The sequence below is a fragment of the Maniola hyperantus genome, chromosome 20 (assembly GCF_902806685.2).
Source record: "Maniola hyperantus chromosome 20, iAphHyp1.2, whole genome shotgun sequence".
Lineage (NCBI taxonomy): Eukaryota > Metazoa > Arthropoda > Insecta > Lepidoptera > Nymphalidae > Maniola > Maniola hyperantus.
The window spans coordinates 7917662-7938500 of NC_048555.1; the positions used below are offsets into that span (position 1 = coordinate 7917662).

The 20839-nt window shown below is 38.2% G+C and overlaps 1 protein-coding gene across 4 annotated transcripts; it reads right to left on the reverse strand.

Annotated features, from left to right (window-relative positions):
* Positions 1-14: 14 nt before the first annotated feature.
* On the reverse strand, positions 15-18835 carry nompA (no mechanoreceptor potential A). Of its 4 annotated transcripts, none has more exons than XM_034979502.2 (22): positions 18738-18835; positions 18543-18628; positions 18105-18363; positions 16722-17003; positions 16097-16229; positions 15229-15371; positions 14165-14351; positions 12532-12644; positions 11199-11276; positions 9725-10456; positions 9243-9345; positions 9066-9169; positions 8607-8961; positions 8370-8530; positions 7653-7831; positions 7436-7575; positions 6333-6569; positions 5681-5831; positions 3783-4031; positions 3207-3382; positions 2349-2483; positions 15-610 (listed from the first exon to the last, which is right to left on the reverse strand). In XM_034979502.2, the coding sequence occupies exons 1-22, from the start codon at positions 18802-18804 to the stop codon at positions 427-429; spliced, it is 4254 nt and encodes a 1417-aa protein (XP_034835393.1). In that variant the 5' UTR covers positions 18805-18835; the 3' UTR covers positions 15-426. The 4 variants fall into 4 exon arrangements, with proteins under 4 accessions (XP_034835393.1, XP_069361358.1, XP_069361359.1 ...); XM_069505257.1 differs by having other exon boundaries at positions 14165-14369; XM_069505258.1 differs by lacking the exon at positions 11199-11276 and having other exon boundaries at positions 16-610; positions 9243-9348; positions 14165-14369.
* Between the last annotated feature and the right edge of the window lie 2004 nt (positions 18836-20839).

Genomic DNA, 20839 nt, shown 5'->3' on the forward strand with positions numbered 1-20839 from the left:
TAAAGACTTTTATTTATTAGTACTGACTTACAATAAATAAATAGAATAGAATTAAGAAATTGAGTAAAAATCAATTATTCTGTATTACAATTTACAATAGAAATAAAAATAAAATAAAAGATCTTTGGACGGATTAGAAACTGAGCACATTATTAGGCAGTTAAGACTAATTATATTATTTATTTATTTAGTTAGTCAAGAATGTAGACATTTATTTAATTATTTTATAAGTTAAATATTAAAGCAAGCCCGCCTAATGAAATATTACCGCACAATTCAGCACTTGCGGTAAAAAATAATGTAGGTCTGTAGTATGATACAAAATAAACCCTACTTAGTTCTGTTAAGGTCGATTTAGTTTGTTCAATTGGCGCAGTATTATTTCGCAATGCAGGCTCTTAAGTAAAGTGAGGGTAGTTCATATTTTCATGCGTGATGTTCACGACGATCGGGTTTCAAATCCAGTGAATGCAGCGATCGGAGAGACCTAGACCGTTCGAAAAGTGAGGGGTCTGTGTATATTGGTTCACTGCCATCGTCGAATGCGTTTGCCAAACGTCCTGACGAGCCTGCTTCCTCGCCTATTTCGGAGAAGTTTCTTCCCAGTCCACTAGAAACAAAAAATAAGGTTATACCTGTTTATTGGCTGTTGGTATTTGGTAAACATAAACATAACGTTGGGATACGTAAAAAGAATGCGCAGTGGCCCAGTGGGTGATTTATCAATCTATTTGGTGATAGAAGAAAGAGAGCAGCAGCGGCAGACTTTCTATGGCATAGACAAAATTTGTCTATTATTTGTGATTTGATCACCCCATCCCCAATCCCCATCATAAACGTAGTGATTACTAGCTTATGCCCGCGAATTCATCCGCGTGGACTACAAAAATTTCAAATTTTACCCTCTTAGGGGATGAATTTTCAAAAATCCTTTCTTAGCGGATGCTAACGTCACAATAGCTATCTGCATGCCGAATTTCAGCCCGATCCGTCCAGTAGTTTGAGCTGTGCGTTGATAGATCAGTCAGTCAGTCTCCTTTTCCTTTTATATATTTAAGATTATAGGTACTCTTTGCCCATCATGGCTGTCGTCCAAGGCATCGTTTACTTGACAAGCCAAATTGCTAAATTATTATATTTGACTTGGCCGTTTATGGACAAATTACGCCTTCCGAAAATTAATAACAATATCTACTAGATAAGAAAAATTCTTGTTTGGTATCTTTTGCTCGTAATTTCATCATCAGACATCAACCCATCGCCAGCTCATTACTGAACACGAGTCTCTTCTCAGAATGAGAAGGGCTTGGCCATAGTCCACCACGCTGGCCAAGTGCGGTTTTCCAGACCACATCTTTAAGAACATTATGGAGAACTCTCGGGCATGAAGGTTTCCTCACGATGTTTTTCTTCACCGCTAAGGTACCTACCTAAGTAATGTTTAATTGCTAAAAAAATAACTGCATAACTCTGAAAAGTTAGAGGTGCGTACCCGGGATCGAACCCCAGATCCCCGAATAGGAGGCTGACGTTTTAATTTTAACCACTACCATTAGGCGATCACTGCGTAATTTAGTTTAATTCATTTACAAATCAAATTTAAGTATGCAAGTCTTCTTATCGGTCGTGTCATTATTATTTACCCTGGAAACTTGACTGTCTTGTTGGTGAAGTGCTTAGCATGTTTGACTGCGGATTACGAGGTCGTCTCGATTCCCGGGTCGGGCCAAAAATAAACAGATATAAGATAGGTACAGTTTATTGGGTTTTTCTGTTAAGAAATTCTCAGTAAGTATAAGTACTAGCCCGGAATTAGTAAGTTGGCGGTATTACATCCCCGTGCCTCGGAGAGCACGTCGAGCCGTCGGTCCCGTACCTAATCTCTCTCCAGTCGTGTTGGAGTGCCGTCCCATCGGGCTATGAGATTGAGGGAATAAAGAGTGCACGTGTGTTTGCACTTTGCAAACACACTTGCGCTCTATAGGTAATAATATCTCCCGCCCAGTTGGGTAATCTCGCTGAGCTTTGGCCGAAATTCGGTTGCGAGGGCATTTTTATTATTTACCTACAGACCCACCACCTATAGACGTCTTAAATATCCGAACACCCCCGATCGCCAAGCTTAGGCCGTTGCTTAGGATTAAATTCGGCCCACGCCCGTTCGGTACCCTCATTTCGCCCATTGTCTTCATTCCGTGACTTTTGAGTCCACTAATCAACAAAAATATTATTGAATAAATAAATCATTCATTCATTCATTCATTCAAAGCATTCTCCCCTGTCCCCCCCTTTCAAGCATTCTCCCTTGTATATGCGTACTCTTGAGGTTAAATTCTCTGTGTATTTACCTTAATGAGAATGGTTTATGTAGATGTGAGGCGGCGAACAGAGAAGGTCGCGTAGGACGCGGCGCGGGCGCAGCTGCTCGGTGCATGGGCGCCGACGTCACCTCGATGTTCTTGCGTAACACGCGCCAATACCGTCTTGTATGAAAAATGTAAGGGTCAATTAATTCTATGGTACAGAATCTCTAAACTAAATAGGTAGGTCTAATCTACCTGCTGTAAAGAGCATTATAAAAGGGATTGCGGGGGAAAGCTAATAGTACCTAAGTAGCCTGCCATACATTTTCTATAATACCTATTTATGTCTATGATATGACCTTATCAATTTCTATTTTAAAGAAAGCAAAACTTGTTTTTTGCTTTTCTTTAGTTTTTTTAATTAGTTAAGTACGTAATTATTGAAAAAGAGATTAGCTGTTCAACGTGAAAAAAAAGCTGTAACAAAGCAAAGTAAGCAAACGAAAGATTAACTTAGTACTAAAAATTCTTTCTGTTTTCGTGTGTTCAATCAGAACATGTCACCCATGTCACCCTAAAAAATTCTTACGAGACGTTTCACCGCGGTTAGTCATCTACAACTGAAGGGCTGGCTCATTTTTTGCGCAAAGGATTAGCCTGACTGCTCAGCGCGGAAATGCAACCAGTTTTTTTTTTAATTTATAGACTAGCGCTTGGCTGCAATCAGACTGCTGGCAAGTGATGATGCGACCTATGAAGCGCGCTTGCCTAGAAGATGCCATGTTTAGTCTTCACTTGAAGGTATTCTTGTCCTTCCATGCGGACAGATAAATAAGACATACTAAACTACTTAAACTATGTAGTTTAGTATGTTTTGATACATTAAAAAATCAATAATCTTACTTGTAAATATACAGTGCAGCGGTCAGCATAGCCAACAGAAGGGACAGAAGAACGCACAGAGCGACGAGTACAGCGCGGTAGTGGTACGGGGACACGCACACGCCTACCGCGGCCACTACAGGTGCTGAGTCCGCCGGCCCGTTTTCTTCTATCATCTCGTTACGGTTGTCGAACACCTAAAAGTACATAGATAGGTACGGTTCATACCTACTACATAATATCAAAAAAGGAGAGGTACTTTTCTGATATAGGTAAGCTCTTCTATCTGCCGTTCTATTTCTAAGTTGTTAACTAAGCTGTTAAAATACTACCTATACCGTATACCATCAACCTGTACCTTCAAGGCTCGAGCTTTGAACTCGAGATCGAAATTGTCGACAACGGACAAGTATAAATTTTTAAATTTTATCATCTACTGCTAATAGTGATGGAGTGAGTATGAAACTTGATGAATAAGTATGTATGTCGACCTAAGTATATTATTTAATTCATATGTTTCAAAACTAAATATAGCTCGTACATATTATTTTGCAAAATCATTAAAATGTGTAGAAACGAAAAAGTCAACAAAATTACCTCAATCATCTTTCTAACATGACTCGGAGTTTCAACTTCATCCTTCAGATATTTATCAACAGTTGCCTCTTCGTACGAGATCTTGTACACAGATGCTTCGCTCTTATTGTCAGTTTTGTTCGTTGCATCTTCATCTGGTTTCACAGTTTCAGTTGTGTTATTCTTTTCAGCTTCAATAGTAGAGTTGACGTCTCTTCGTCGACGACCGAAGGAAGGTTCAGATCGGCCGGTGTGGCTCGGGCAATAAGCCTGGAATAATACGAAATATTGTATGTAAGTAGACACTAGTATCTACTACACGCCTCAAACTTTCGGTGAAATATGTAGTGAAGCTGAAAAATTGTAATAAGTATGTAGAGACTTTATCAGTTAATTGTTTTGTCTCCTTTTGCTATGGATGTCTTGGCAAAATATTTGGTAACATTTTGGTAAAGGGTCTCGCTGAATTACGTAGGTACCTAAGTGGGTATATCGCGAAAGTCTGGGTAGGTCCCAGTGTACCTATAGTCCACGACAGGTAGAGATGGCAATTGGGGTATGAGAAGGGGGAACGCACACTCGCACATCTCGACCTGTCGCGTACTATTATTATACATGACTAGCTTATGCTCGCGACTTCGTCCGCGTGGACTACACAAATTTCAAACCCCTATTTCACCCCCTTAGGGGTTGAATTTTCAAAAATCCTTTCTTAGCGGATGCCTACGCCATAATAGCTATCTGTATGCCAAATCTCAGCCCGATCCGTCCAGTAGTTTGAGCTGTGCGTTGATAGATCAGTCAGTCAGTCAGTCAGTCACCTTTTCCTTTTATATATTTAGATTAAAGTCCAAGTCCTAACTGCTCAACCATGATGATGACGGGTAACTACTGCACTTTTGGATTTGAGGCTCAGTTCCGTACCTTAACCTTTGGAGGTACGAAACCCTAAAAATGGTGACAATGAATTAGTTACCTACGTAAACTTAAAACTAAAGCTACGGGAGTTCCAAATTTCCAAACGCGCTATGGTGTGAGAAAAAGCTATTCTCATTTATAAACTCAGAATTGCTAGAATATACAACTTGGTAGATTTCATTCATGTACTTAGATATTCTAAAAACTTAGCCCAAGAAAATAGATTGATAACACAAACCAAACCCATGCCTAACTACTTGTTGATTAAACTATTTATAAATAGAAATAGTCACAAATAGGTATGCGATAATACCTAGATTATGTGGAACAAACAGGCGTTAAGTATATCGATAACCTAGACTCAACCCTAGCTGGCGAGTCTGATAAGAAACATTTATTTTTATTAAAACGCATTGACGTAAATGTTATCAACTTTAATACAACAAGTAGGTAGGTAATATTATATCGCTGGCATCCTATTGTAAAATATTGTAAAATTGTATAGGTACTTAATTTTAATTCTTTGCACACGATTATAATTCCTTCTGGATTTGTGGAGTGCGGAAAAGTAAACCAAAATAAAAATCAAAATACTAGCTTATGTACGCGATTTCGTCAGCGTGAACTACACAAATTTTGAACCCCTATATTACAGGATTTTTCCAAATTTCAGCCCGATCCGTACTACGGTGGTTTGGAATTAAGATTCTAATGAGAACAGCCGGCAAGAAACTGATCGAGCAGTTTTCTTTTTCCAATCGTAACATTTTAACAAAACAATTACCTATGCCATCCTGTTAGCAACTGAAAGCTCTGCAGCCGGAGCTCAGCCGGTTGCTTCCACGCTACTTTGTCACTATAAATTCTACAATTGTATACCCGGGCACAACCGGGCGCATCCGTCACCAGCTCAATTTAGTGAAGTCATCGCGCTTCAACTACATGTACATATATTGTGTTGCCGTACAACTACAACAAAAGTACAAGGTCTACAAACTCACCGGCTGGCATCCCTCTCTACACGTCCTAACGGTAGCTTCAAATACTAAAAAGTTCGACTCGGGAATCTTAAATGCGTTGAATCTAGCTTCCAGCGAGTCACCGCTGCGTCCTTTATCTAATTCTGGGAAAACGTCCGGATCCACTGGGCATCTGAAAATATATAGATGTTGCACCGAAAGTTCATCAAATAAAGAATATATAAGTAGGTACTTATGTAGATAATACTTAATAATGTGTGACTGTCCATTTTAAAACATTTTAAGGGGTTCCAAAGGTTTTCTTTAGGGGAAAGCGAGCTGGGTTGAAGTATTTTTGTGTAGGTACCTAAGTATCGGAATTAGGTACAAGAAATTGTGGGTAGGTTTTTTAAAGAATTCAATGAGTCCCGTAAACCTTAAACAATATTATTTTTGCAGGCAGGATCTATCACTACGTGATCATTACAGACTAGGTACTATAAAAAACTAAAGGCAGGTAATCAAGTATAGTACGCGACAGGTCGAGATGTAAAAAACCACATCACTATCACGCACCGGGTTAGCGCGGGGGCTGTGTCCTCACACTCGGTGGTCCCCACCCTGATTTCCACCTCGACCTGTCGTGTATTATAGCTATACCTACCTATAACATTTAGATAACAGCCGTACTTACCCGACTCTATCTATAAGTTGAACCGAACGACCCGAATAAGGATCTCTGGCGATTACATTCGTTGCAAATATATCCGTAGCATAATTATATCCATCTTGAGCTTCAAGTCTAAATGTCAAAGGATCTCCCACGGCGATCGTGGTCGTCGGTCTGCCTTGATACAGGATGAGCAGTCTGACCTTTGAGTTCAATGAACTTTCCTCTGGCAAATACTCTATCGGTATCGGACTTCCAGACCTGTCGACCAAATCATAGCCAAATCTACTGTTAGACTTTAGATGGGGCTTTTTAAGACATAATAGATGACTTTGAATGAAACCGATTTGATTTAAGAAATTATTAATTTGGACAAAAAGTTATAGATAGCATCATCAAATTATTTCCTGTTATAACAACCGTAGGGTGATTACGTAAAACTTTGCAGTAGCGACAGCAATGCGTCAGCAGTAGCAATGCGACAGTTCATTTGCTGTCTCTCTTTTTCTTCTTCTTATTTTGCTTTGTGGCTATTGCTGTCTCTCTGAAACCACTGTTACGTGTGACGTTTGACAGTAATGATCGCGAGATTTACGCCTGTCGCAAGCCTGTCGCGAGATACGCGATCACCCCGCCGATTTACAAAGAACGGTTAAAAATATAAGACACAAAGAATTTATTCGAAGAACGGTTTCATTCAAAGTGCTAAGTTAGTAGCTGTTAGTTAATAACAGCACTCAAAATAATATAAATAAAATACACCCATACAATATGCAAATCGCTCTAATAACCTACTCTAACTACCTAGCACAGACAACATAGGAAACACACACGCAAAAAAAGAACACCCACACTCAAACATTGAGAAGCTTAGCGATTCTCTGAAACCCAATACCCAAAACATGAACTAGTTTCTAAAATTACCCTCAATTCAGAAATAGCACGCTTCACAGTAAATCACGCAAACTGTTAACTGTTAATCATTTCTCTAAAACTATGTAAACAAAACATTTGCGTCCACTTGAAAAGTATTATATTTGGCGAAAGTCTGAAAACGAATGCAAAGTCGCATGCTACCTACCTACTTTTCAAATAGACGCTAAGTATCTACACAGCTAATCTCTCACCCAGCTCCAATGTAATTCGATGTAACAACAGCCTCAGCAGGTCCTCTGAATAAACAGGTCAAATTGAACCGTTTATCTCTTGACGTCTGAACATTGTCACTAAATTGCACAACTACAATATTCGTCATTGTATCACCGTACTGAAAACATCATTAATCATTATCATTTATTCTATTTCCTAATCAATAACAATGTAACAATCAGATTTCTTATTTACCCGCTGTGTGCCACACTCAGGGTAACCATGAGCTCCGGTAATTCTCAGTACGTTAGAGACACCACCATTGCCGCGGAAGAAACATCTGTCATAGAAGCCATAAGTGTACATGCGTCCATAGAAACCTTCTGGTAATCTGAGAGTAAATTCCATTCCATCCTCGTTACATACTTGTGATACTGTTGAAGAAAATTACTGAAATTATAGTTACAGAGTTGCTATAGACTTAACTGATGACAATAGGCTACTTGACAATTTTTTTAAGTTGGTCTTAAATGGTTAATATTTGTCCTATTATATCAAAAAAATTAACACTATATTTTTTTGCGCCCTAAAAACCGTAAAACTTTAATTTAAAAAAATATTTTTCTTAGACAGGTGAAAACACTGTCGGCCATGTTTGGAAAACACTGTCGGCCATGTTTGGCCGATAGATTATCTGTGCTCTGACGTCATGCATTTGTAAACAACAGTATAACCCTGTGGTTATACTGTTGTTTACAAATGCATGACGTCAGAGCACAGATAATCTATCGGCCAAACATGGCCGACAGTGTTTTCACCTGTCTAAGAAAAATATTTTTTTAAATTAAAGTTTTACGGTTTTTAGGGCGCAAAAAAATATAGTGTTAATTTTTTTGATATAATAGGACAAATATTAACCATTTAAGACCAACTTAAAAAAATTGTCAAGTAGCCTATTTAAATTTCGATTACCATCTAAGCAATCATCAGCGCTTCGTCCAAGTGCTCTTTCGTAAAAATCGTATTCATTTGCCGTATTATCAAAATGTGCTGGATTGGCTGCATCTAATTCACGAGTATCGCGATCACTAAGTTCACAATTGTCACGTGGTTCGGCTCCGTAACCTGCATCCCTACAAATGTTTACATTACATTAGTAGCATTTCTTATCCCAAGTTGAGCAATCCAAAGCTATATATAAAGTGATACCTGTAGTTGAATGACCGACAAATGAAATCGCGAGCTTCAATACACTCCCGTTGGCAATGTGCCAAAGATTGAGCTGTTGTGAAACGACGTACAAATCTCCGTTGCATACGTTGTCTGCCAACTTGTCTGAAGCTTTCTTCTTCACACCTAGAACCTTGCCATGGCCTTGGAGCAATAGGAGGTCTGCCACCAATGGGGCCGCCAATTGGTCCACCAATCGGTCCTCCAATAGGACCACCTATTGGTCCCCCAATTGGCCCTCCAATATGACCACCTAAAACACCACCAACCGGAGAATTTACTGGAATTCCAACGGGGGGTATTGGTCCATCTGGTTCGTAACCACCGTAACCACCTAAAATAGATCAATTATTTTTAATTAAACCTTTACATTTATGATACCAGCAAAATCAAATTCCAAAGTTATGGATAGGAGGAAATTCCATAAAAATACCTTACCTATAGGTCTATCTAATGCTGGCGGTGGATAGCTTCCACGATAACCACCTGGTCTTTCTACAGGCCTTCTTGATCCAAATGGAGGCCTTGGCTCAACAGGGTACCTAAAAATTAACGGTACAAATAAATTCAAGGAATTTTGAACGTAGTGAATTTTCAATTAGGTATTTAATTTACCTGTCTGTTCCAGGACGAACTCCTCTATCAGGATATCGGTCTCCAGCCGGGAATCTGTCTCCGGCAGGGTAGTCCTGGCCATAGTAACCACCTCGTCCATAACCTGCTTATAAGATGACCAATAGAGAACACTGTTCAAGAATAATCAATTCAAGTACCACTACCTTTGTACGTAAAATAAATAAAAATAAAATGAAAATCTTTTTATTCGAATAAACTTTTATAAGTACTTTCGAATAGTCGGATGCATCTACCACTAGTTCGGAATGCCTTGCCTAAAGACAATCATAACCTTAATACTTTAAGTTCGCAATAGTTAAATAGACATAATAAATAATTTATTACAAATAGAATATAATTTTGTTAATAAACAAACACACAATATTATATTTCTTTATGACTAAAATTTTCCTCTTCAGGAACAAAAGATCGATCGTAAAAGTGCCCTACATAAATTCGTGCAAATAAAACATCGTGCTTACCAGGATATGATGATCCGGTCGGCGGATATTTATCATACATATCAGGATAACGGTCACCGCCCAAAGGTACAGGGTCCCGATTCACGCCAACAGGGTACTGACCGTACGGGTACCGACCCCAATCACTAGAGCCAGAAAAACGGTCCTGATTGTACCTATCAGGATATCTGCTAGACCATGATGGTCTGATCGGCCTCCTCTCTGGTACCGGATACCTGTCTGCTGGGTATCGGTCTGGAGAATATCTGTCAGGGTAAACGTCGATAGGATATCTACTGACAGGATATCGATCTGAGGTTGGGTATCTACCACCAATATCATTCGGTGGATCATAAGGAAGCCGTCCTCCGTCAATTGGGTATCGGTCTCCTACTGGGTATCTGCCACCAGGGTACGCTGGGTATCTGTTGTCGACGCCTGGCGGATACTGGTCGATCGGTGGAGGGTAGCGGTCTACTGGGAATCTATCCGGTCCAACGCCAGGAGGGTATCTATCATCCGGGTATCTGTCTGCTGGATACCGGTCGCGATCACCCGGATATCTATCAGGGTAAGGTTCAGGACCGATCGGATACCGGTCATCTGGGTACCGGTCGGGCCGTGGCGGGTAACGATCGTCTTCGTAGTACCGGTCGTCATCCGGATAACGATCCACGTCGGGTGGATACCTGTCCCGGTCCCTATCCCGATCCCGATCCCGATCCCGATCTCGATCTCCGCCTTTACTACCACCTTGAAGATAGAACAGATAGTATTAGTAGTACAATGACTGCAATATAAAATGCATATACTACTACAAATTTTCTAATTGGGGCTACTTTAACGTTTATTTTGACTATTAGCAAACTACTTCAAATGTTAATATTACTGCTGAATTACTGCATACCCACAACCCAACAACATAATTAATATTATGTATTTTTCTACAAGTCTATACTACAAATTAATTAAATTGAAAAACAGTAGGCCTAGCACCAATGTTGGACAGCTACAATACGATAAAGACTACAAATGACGTGTGGAAGTCCAGCTGTGGCCGTCAATCAATTGACGATGATGATGATGACAACAATCGCGATTGTAATAATCATGACTTTGGTCCTAGCCCCCCTGAATTCAGAGTATATATTCGAAAATTAGGTAACTACAATTACTTACTTATAGATAAAACGATAAGAATTAGGAACATAAGTAACTTTCATGCTCTAGAACACGACATCTAACCAATAATGATGGTTATAGGTACCTACTGAGTAAACACTATACAAAAACACTTACTAAGTAATATCTCATAATTTCTACAATAGATACTCCATGCATATTTTTCAATAGGTTTGATAATTTAAACAAACTAAAAATAAAATTTTCTACTAAAGATCATGCAATATTCAATCGTTTTCTATAATACCCAATTATTACATTACTAAAATTTAATATTGAACCAAAACAAGGTTGAAAATGCATCCAATCGAACCTGATGAATTAGACCCCCAAGACGATTTCGATCCTCCTCCTGATCCCCCAGCCTCGTTTTCTCCACTTACTAGCTGATCTGATAGAATAATTTTATTTATAGAAAAATGCCAATTGTACTAAGTAGGTTGTCGAAACGAGGGTCTCAGTGATGCGTAGTATCTTCGTGGTAAGATCGTCAGATTTTACCTTCGTTAAAGTAACGTTGCTAAAGTTTGCTTGGATTTTAATTAAAATTTCAAGATTTTAGAAATCCTTTTTTGTAAATATTTTAGTTCTTAGGGTTCTTTTCTGTATTCAGTTGACAAAAACGCTCTGCTCTTGGTATTCGACAGAATCGACGTAAGTGTTTTACCTATTTGAAAAGTAAATCTTATCATGTTCCGTGGAAATATCCAATTCAATTGTGATTTAGGCTTCGACTTATTTATCAAAAAAAAAAATGATTTATTGAAAATATTACAATAAAACTCAAAGCCTATCTAATTACTATACAAATCATGCCCGCGTGGATGGATTGTGATTTTCACTTAATTATTTAACTTCAGCTTGTTCTAATTAGTTTTTCTACATAACTACCTAAGTACCTATTATCTATGTCTACGGCTTAAAGGGTTTATAATGTAGCGAATTGCTGTTCTATTTTCTGCTTCAAAGGTTCAATGTCATGACTCTACTTATGCCAATTGGCTTTATAAATGGCAATAACAGGACAACGTATCATTTGTATCGTGTAACTCTTAACTATCGTCGCTATATTGATATCATCCGTCTTGTTCATTCGATAGGTATACATCTAGGTACGGTCCAGTTTACTAAATTACTTATATCTGATGATGATCTGCCCTAGATACCTATTGAATATTGTTTGTGTTTTTTTTATAATCATGTCATTTACCTACTATAATGAGTAATGACCTACGAGTATCATCTAATTCTAAATTAACGTTTTACTTAAAAGAAAAAAGTTGCTAGGTACCTATTGTGTTTGACTTCATAGCCTTAGCGATATTATTGTACGTAACAGGTCGAGATAGCAATCGGGGTGGGAACGCCCCTACACCCGCACAGCCCCCGCGCTAACCCGTTGCGGACGAGCACGGCTGACGTGCGGGTGTGCAAGGCGTCCCCCCGCCTTATATACACCGATTGCTATCTCAACCCGTCGCGTGGTAATTATATAGCATTGATTAAAATTTTAAAGCCGTTGTCAAAGAATATTTTCAAAATTGGGTCAAATTAATAACTTAGGTCTTAGACGATGCTTAGACGACTTTTCCAAAAATATACCCAACCAAATTAATCAACAATTAAGACAATTAACGTTTACTTACGCATTAGATTTTCGTAGTAATCGAAGTCTGGATCATACAACAGTCGCATGCCATCCTTTTGGTTATATCTGCTGAGTCTGCAAGTCCTTGCGCGATCGCTGTACACGGCGGACCTTATGAAACGAAAAAAAATATTTTCTCGAAGAATATTGGGGTCTCCTAACATTTTCTACTGTTAGACATAGACTACCACCTATAATAGACGCCTAAGAGCCGGACACCCCCGATCGCAAATTGGTGTTATAAGTTAACACCAACGACACGTAATAGGTAATTTTATTACTATGTACTATGGTACTATAGTCTATACTTGTAGTGTTGTACATACATATACTATTGACGCACTGTTTAGATTCATATATCAAAATAAATATTATTATTCCCGTCGTTTCATTTACAACATTATTATTACTTAATTTATACTTGCTAATCTATTCTACAGTCACGTTTAAAATAACATGCTGATAATAATTATTTATAATATGGCATATTTATACACTGCTTCTTTATTTAGAATACCTGAACAATTTAGGTATTCTGGTATTTTATACCAGACTATAGCTTATGCCAGAGATAATCTGTGTAATATATTATCTCTGCTTATGCCCACAACTTCGTCCGCGTGGACTACACAAATTTCAAACCCCTACTTTACCACCTTGGAGGGTCAATTTTCAAAAATCCTTTCTTAGCGGATGTCTACGTCATAACTTATAACGGCTAACTACCTACCTACCTGCATTATACAACCCGATCCGTCAGTCAGCTTTTCCTTTTATATGTATAACTATTAAGATTAGATACAGGCATGGTTTAAACGCTAAGATCTATATGTTATAGATCTTAGCGTTTAAACTACCGTGAGTGATTTCCATTATAAATACTATCTGTCCCGGCTTTACTCACGTGTGTAGTCGACGTTAGCCCGACTAGTTTCGAACCCATACGTGAGTAAAGCCGGGACAGATAGTATTTATAATATAAATCTTATTTAGGTGCCTAATTTTTTTACCTATGCAATGTACTCAAGGTTCTTAACGCTATTTATGAGTTGATTAGGTACCTTTACATATGCATCTGTCTTATTGGAAAAGTTGGAAACGACTACAATCCCCCCGCATTTGTCTGTCTGGTGGTATATTGGCAAAGTCGGTAACCTCTACAATTAATTATATTTTTGTATATATTATGTAGTTACCCCGCACGAATAATTTATCTGTTGGTTTTCGGGACCAGTTATCTTGTTTGCGTTTGCTTGTAGGTATAGGTACCTAAATACTTAATGTTATAATTATGTAAACTTGATAGGAAGCTTAATTCAATGAATTCAGTTCGTCAATGATATTACTTAAGTAAATTATTTTTAAACTACACCAAAATTATGTAGGTACTGAAGAACATGATAATAAGTATCAAGAACAGGCATGGCAAAGAAAGAATTAATAAAAGTAATAAAAAACTCACTTAAGTGAGTTTACATGTACGTCTACATATAAAAAACTCACTTAAGTGAGTTTTTTTAAATTATTGATCAGTAAAGGTATATCAAAAACACCTTGAAAAATACAATCTAAAAGCGTATAAGTTTATTTGAAAAAAAATCTTTCTATTTCTATTTGGAAGTTGTTCTTACCTGCACTGGAAACTCGTTTGCCTCAGACACTCGTCCAAACACTCGCTGAGCGATCGTCCGGTTATTTCGGAATGGAACTCGCCGGTGATCCGGCTGTTCCGGTACCTCTGGAAGGCGGTGTCCGGTCTTCTCCCGGGCGAGAACAGGTGCGACGTCACACTGTTGTCCGGGTACTCGGTCCCTCGAGCTGTCACCCGATGAGAGACTAATCATTAGAGAGAAAACCTTATTGTGGTTTTATGTAATGTTCAAAACCGGTCAAGTGCGAGTCGGACTCGCACACGAAGGGTTCCGTACCATCGTACAAGATTTTATTAATTTACGTGGCGGCCATTTTGAATTGAGCTGACAGACAGACGGAGGGATGGTCAGCGGGACTTAGTAATAGGGTTACGTTGGCAGCCTTTGGGTACGGGGACCCTTATAACATTTTCAGTTAAAGGTTTCTGTCTAAGTAGGACTTTAATTTTCGTATTAATATTGAAAAGCTGTACCTAAACGTTACCTACTTACTAAACACAATCATTTTTTACTGGCGCTCGGTTCTCCACCATTTTGTTAACTATTCGGCTTTACCTATATGTCTTTTAAGTGCCTTTGTCAGAAAGGATCTTTTTAAAAGATTTTGTAGCTTTTTATAGCTAAGAACCTCTAGCACTATGAGAGAATCACCTTATACCTACGCCAATGTATTTTTATTTCTATTAAATACTAGCTTATGCTCGCGACTTCATCCGCGTGGACTACACAAATTTCAAACCCCTATTTCACCCCGTTAGGGGTTGAATTTTCAAAAAATCTTTCTTAGCGGATGCCTACGTCATAATAGCTATCTGCATGCCAAATTTCAGCCCGATCCGTCCAGTAGTTTGAGCTGTGCGTTGATAGATCAGTCAGTCAGTCAGTCACCTTTTCTTTTTATATTATATTATATTATATTATATTATAAATATAAATATTAATATATTAAATATAGGTATGTTAATTCGTGCTAAACTTTTGTCATGCAGGAATAGGTAACATCAATAATATGTTTATTACGAAAACAACACAAATATACTTACGATTATCTAAACAAACGAGATCGTAAAAGTGGTGTGTGGGTGATGCGCTGACAGTCACGTCGTCTTTCTGAGAAACAGAATCTTCTTCCGAGAGGACGCATTGCTTCGTCATTGCGTCGTGCTCGATGGAGCGACAGAAATATCTGCAGGAACATTTTAGGAGCTGATTTTAGAGATCCAGGGTTCACACCTCTAACTGTTCAGAGTTAATATCACTTCTGAAGCGGTGAAGTAAAATATCGTGAGGAAGCCTGAATGGCTGAGAGTTCTTGTTCTCAAAGGTGTGTAAAATCTGTCAATCTGCAATTTGCTAGCGGGGCAGACTACAGCCTAAAAACCCTTCTCATTTAGAGAGGAGACCCGTCCTCAGTAGTGAGCGAGCGATAGGTAGATAAACCATGTTGATGAGTAAGTCTAACCAAATCTCTTTAAGTAGGTACTATCCAAAACGTAAGAATTTTCTGATTTAGACCTAATTCGATTAGAAATGAAAAATCATACGAATTATTCCACTAACTAGCTCATAATATTATAAGGAAATCAGATGATTTGCCCCGGTTTCGAACACATGTAGCTTCTGATTATCTCTCTTAGTGAAGGTCTGCTTTAGGTATAGAGAAAACTAGAACTTAGGTATGCTAAATTTTCTAAACCCACCGATATAGCTTTACGTTGAGACACTAACGATATTATGGGTATGTTTCACGTACATATTACAGAAGGAAACATGTGCAATGTGCCAGTTGTGTTTCAATGGCAACCTGCCAGGCTATAAAGGAATGAAGTCGAAGACTGATCAGCTGCAAAGACATTCCGAAGTTTATTCGTACTTATCCACGCTTCGCTTAGAAAAGAGAATTCAACTTACTTTTCAGCGCGAACACACATAGATTGGCACTCATCCAGAGTCATATTCGAGAAGACATCAGCTTCAAATGGACCTCCAAGTCTTTTATTCTCCTCTTTTATGAATACCGCTAAGCCGTCACATCGGCGTTCAGCTGTTAAAGAATAGATCAGTTTAGAGAAATCCCATAAATTATTACAGTAACTGATGATCAGATTTTTGACGATATCAAGTGGGAGATTCCGGATTCGATTTCCAGTGAAGACAATAATTTAGTACTAATGTATAATATATCAATGGCTTTGATCTGGTGGACGGCTTCAGCCGCTGGCAGCTAGACTTGAAATAGATTTTGACGAAAGGTATAGTGATAGCTTGCAATCCGGGAATGGACATAGGCTATTTTTCGTTCCGGAAAATCAAAGAGTTCCCACGGGATTTATAAGAAACTTAAGTGCACCTGGATACAGTCACGGGCGTCATCTATTTGGTACAGAGACAGTTTGCACCCAGAGACGGACATAGGGCTTTTTATCCCAGAAAATCAAAGAGTTCCCGCAATATCACAAAAAAAAAATTATCTTCGCGGACGTAGTTACGTATGTACATCATCTAGAATGAAATATTTATTAGATATCAGTCTTACCATTCAAACAAGTATTTTCCAAATAATCAGCATTGTGGTCATCTTCTAAGAGTTCAGGGTGCGTTCTTCTAGTAAATCTGCTTAGAGAACATGTTCGTAAGGCGGAATCGTAAGTCGCCGATCGGCATACAAAGCTGAATTCGCCTAAACATTTATCCTCACACTCAGTTCTATTGGTAACCATAATTTCCTTGAGATCTGACGGTGGAAGCTTCAAGCGCTTTCGAGCATGACGTTCGAACACATAGCGACGGGATGGGCACTCTCGTTCTGGACGATTGGCTACAAGTTAATAATATTAAACAGATGTTAGTACCTACCCATTCTTCATTGGGTTAGCTATAATATCTATAGAGCATGGACATAGTTCACGACAGTTATCCAGCTCCGAACAAAACATTTAAAAAGCACGCACACAAGCGAAGCTTCACCTTCACTGGCGTTTCGTCAAAAATAGGCTAAGAAACGGCATGGAGTATCTATAGTTCGCGACAGGTCGAGATGCCAATCGGGGCGCCCCCCTGCCTCATGGCAGGGGGACGCCTCGCACACCCTCACATCACCCGCGTACGGGGGCAAATGATGCGCCTAATCTTTAGATTACGAGGACGTATGTAACTAAGCTTAGGACTAATTAACATTTTTGAATAAATTTGATATATCTCTATCTCGCTCGCTATCTCTGATTAATTAGGAATTGTCGTAAGAATAGTGTATATTCTATGTAAGTCTATGTTCTGTAGTAGCGAACAATGGTCCTTGTTTGAAGATACTGTAGGACATGATAAGGTTGATTGATTGACTTTTTAGTTAGCAACAATCTTAAAATGGATTCACGTAAACATATTTCTACTTATATTTATTCTAATCAAATTTATCAGATAAATATTTGAAATGTGGACCAAAACATTAGATTTATACCTGCCTAATAATCATAACGGGTGTCTTGATATGGTAGTCATTCGACAAACAATTTCGGAATTTTATAAAATTGAAATAAGTAGTTAGGAACGTACTTATTTCGATTTCCAATATTTTTTAAATGTTACTGTGTGTATTTATTTAATAACCATTTTAAATCTACCCGCCTTTCATTTTTTGTGAATTATTGTTTCAATATTTAAATCTTCTATGTTGTTCGAAACTTTTTGCTAAACACCTACTAGGATAACAATAATAATCGTTAAACAAACACTTAACATATTATCGATAAAAATCTCTTGAGCAGAATATTTCGATGTTTCTTTTTCCAGTTCCTGCTTAAGTACCACAACAAGAACAAAGCATTGAAGACATTTTCGTCATTTTGTATTCTTTGTCTCTCAGATGTCCTGAATACGCTACGAGCTATGAATACAAATAAATATATTTTAAGAAACTCACACGTCAGACAAATTTCATTGAAATGCACGCTGTTGGGCACGATCATGAGCGTGCCAATGCCCTCCGGAGCTGCCTGTTCTCTCGTCAAATAGCACGTCGATTCCTCATACTCCGGTTCAGGGCTAAAAGCTGCAATGCGTGCTCCAGGCTGGAAGTCTATTGAGTTACAAGTCCTGACCAGACTGTTACCGGATCGATCCCTGAGACATAGGTCCTGACATTTTTCTAATACCCGAAACGGGGGTGCTGTTTCTCGTATCTGTGGGGAGAAATTGCAACATAAAAGCAAGATAGACATTGCCTAACCAGGCTAAGCAGTTTTTGCATATTAAGTATTTAAGTAAATACATTTTTATTGCAGTTGCTGGTAGGTAGGTATACCGTATGTAGAAATAGCCCGGAATTTAAAAGCGCTAGCAAATCATGTTTTATACGTACTACATCGTCATCAAATCCATGCAGCTGCTGATTTGGTAATCTTTCGTACATTACCCGTCCCATTCCTTGGTTGCATGTAGTTTGGGCTGAAAGAAATAATACTTTAGTACGGCGTCGTTATCATATACAACATCGGTAACATATATACAACTGTCGTCACGATAGAGTTGGAACGCGCTTTTAGTCGAAACCTACCGTTAGCCATAGTGAGCATAGTCAGGGCAGTAAAGGCGTGCATGACGCTCGCCCCTCGGGGCTTCATCTTCTTGCTGTCTTCTTCCTTATGTCACCGACGGCACATAAGGTCCTTGAAACATAAACCAAAGTTAAGTAGATAGCATAACTAAAAGAAAAGCAGAAGAAGATTATTCTATCCTAGATGATGTGTATTTTGTGATGACCTAACATTGATTGGTAGAACTATAAGTCATCAATCAAATTAATAATAGAGAATAACCGAGGTAGAGAAAATAGTAGGTAGTATTTAATAACGTAGCCATATCAGGTACCTACTTAATTGTTATTAAATATTTTTTACAATGTACCTACCTACCAACAGCTATAAAATAAGAAACTTTTTACACTTCTTTTTGATTTACCGGGATAAAAATCCTAAGGCAGCCTCTGTCATCATTGTCATTAACTATACCCATGCAAAAAATCACGTGTCGGTCTGTTGTTCCGTTGCGACGTGATTGGAGGACAAACCAACAAACAAAAAACAAAAATACTTCGCATTTATAATATGGGTAGTGGTGCTGCAAAGATAGTCAATTTATGACTCAATTTATGATTATTCAAAAAGCACCATTTCTTTTTGTTTTCATATCAGTTTATTTTTTTACCTAGATCTAGAAGAAGCTGAAATCAAGATACAATCTATAAATATGTACTTGCTCGATAAGCGCGAAAGATGTTTATATTTACCTATTTCTGAACAAAGCATATTATATTTGTCTTAACAATATTTACTATTAAATAAAAGATAATGCACTGTTATAAAATAGCTGTTTTTCCACGATCAAAATATAAAGAATCTTCTAGTAAAAATCACTATCATTAGCATACCTATAGAACATGAGCTCAATTAAAAGTCATTTGGGTTGAGTTGAAGCAAGGCATTGGTATTTATAATACATATTAAAGCCAGGGTTAAAATTTATCGGTTATGAAGAGACGGGACACTTATTCGGTCAGGATACTATTTCAGTATCTTATTGTTGTACTCTCATGAGATAAAACCAGGATCTTATGCTTGCACGGGGCTAGGTCCAACACGAAGAAGCTTCAAAAGAGAACTAAATAATTATGAGTTCAGTACAACACTCGAATCTAATCCTTCACCTACCCTATAAGATGCACTTAACGATGATCCCGGTGGGTATAGAACTATTGCAAGACATGGACACTAAACTATTTAACGGAGCTCGGATGATGATGATAGGCATGCAGGTTTCTTCACCGTTAAAACAAGTTATATTTAATTACTTAAAACGCACATAGCTCCGAAAAGTTAGAGGCGTGCCCAGGATCGAACTTCCGACCTCCGAATAGAAGGCGGACGTTCTAACCACTAGGCTATCACAGCTAAGGCATATTAGATGGTGGCGTATTAGGTGTATTAGATTATATTATTATTATGTAGGTAAGTAATTGAAACATAATGCGACTCCCTGGGATGCAAGCTATCGCACCTGCAAGAACATTTTGACTGATGGTCCGTAAAAAGCTAGCAGACAGACAAACAGGTATAGTTTCGCATTTAACTTAACTTAATAATGGTTAATCCATTATGAGCGTAAACTCGCCGATAAACTGATGTGCAGTTTGGCGAGATATAAATTGTTATATAAGGTACACGTGTGCATTATAATAAATAAATAAAAATCATTTAAAATAATATTACTAGCTTATGCTCGCGACTTCGTCCGCGTGGACCACACAAATTTCAAACCCCTATTTCACCCCCTTAGGGGTTGAATTTTCAAAAATCCTTTCTTAGCGGATGCCTACGTCATAATAGCTATCTGCATGCCAAATTTCAGCCCGATCCGTTCAGTAGTTTGAGATGTACGTTGATAGATCAGTCAATCAGTCAGTCACTTTTTCCTTTTATATAGTTTTAGATTAAGTGTGGATTTACAAATGACGTCATAGATAGACCTTATTGTAAAATCACTAATATCCATGTAGCTATAGTTACTGGAAACTCTATACAAAACTATCGGTTCGCTGCACAAGATGAATGTGATGAAACAATCGAGAACAAGGTTGAACAAATATCACTACCTAGCATT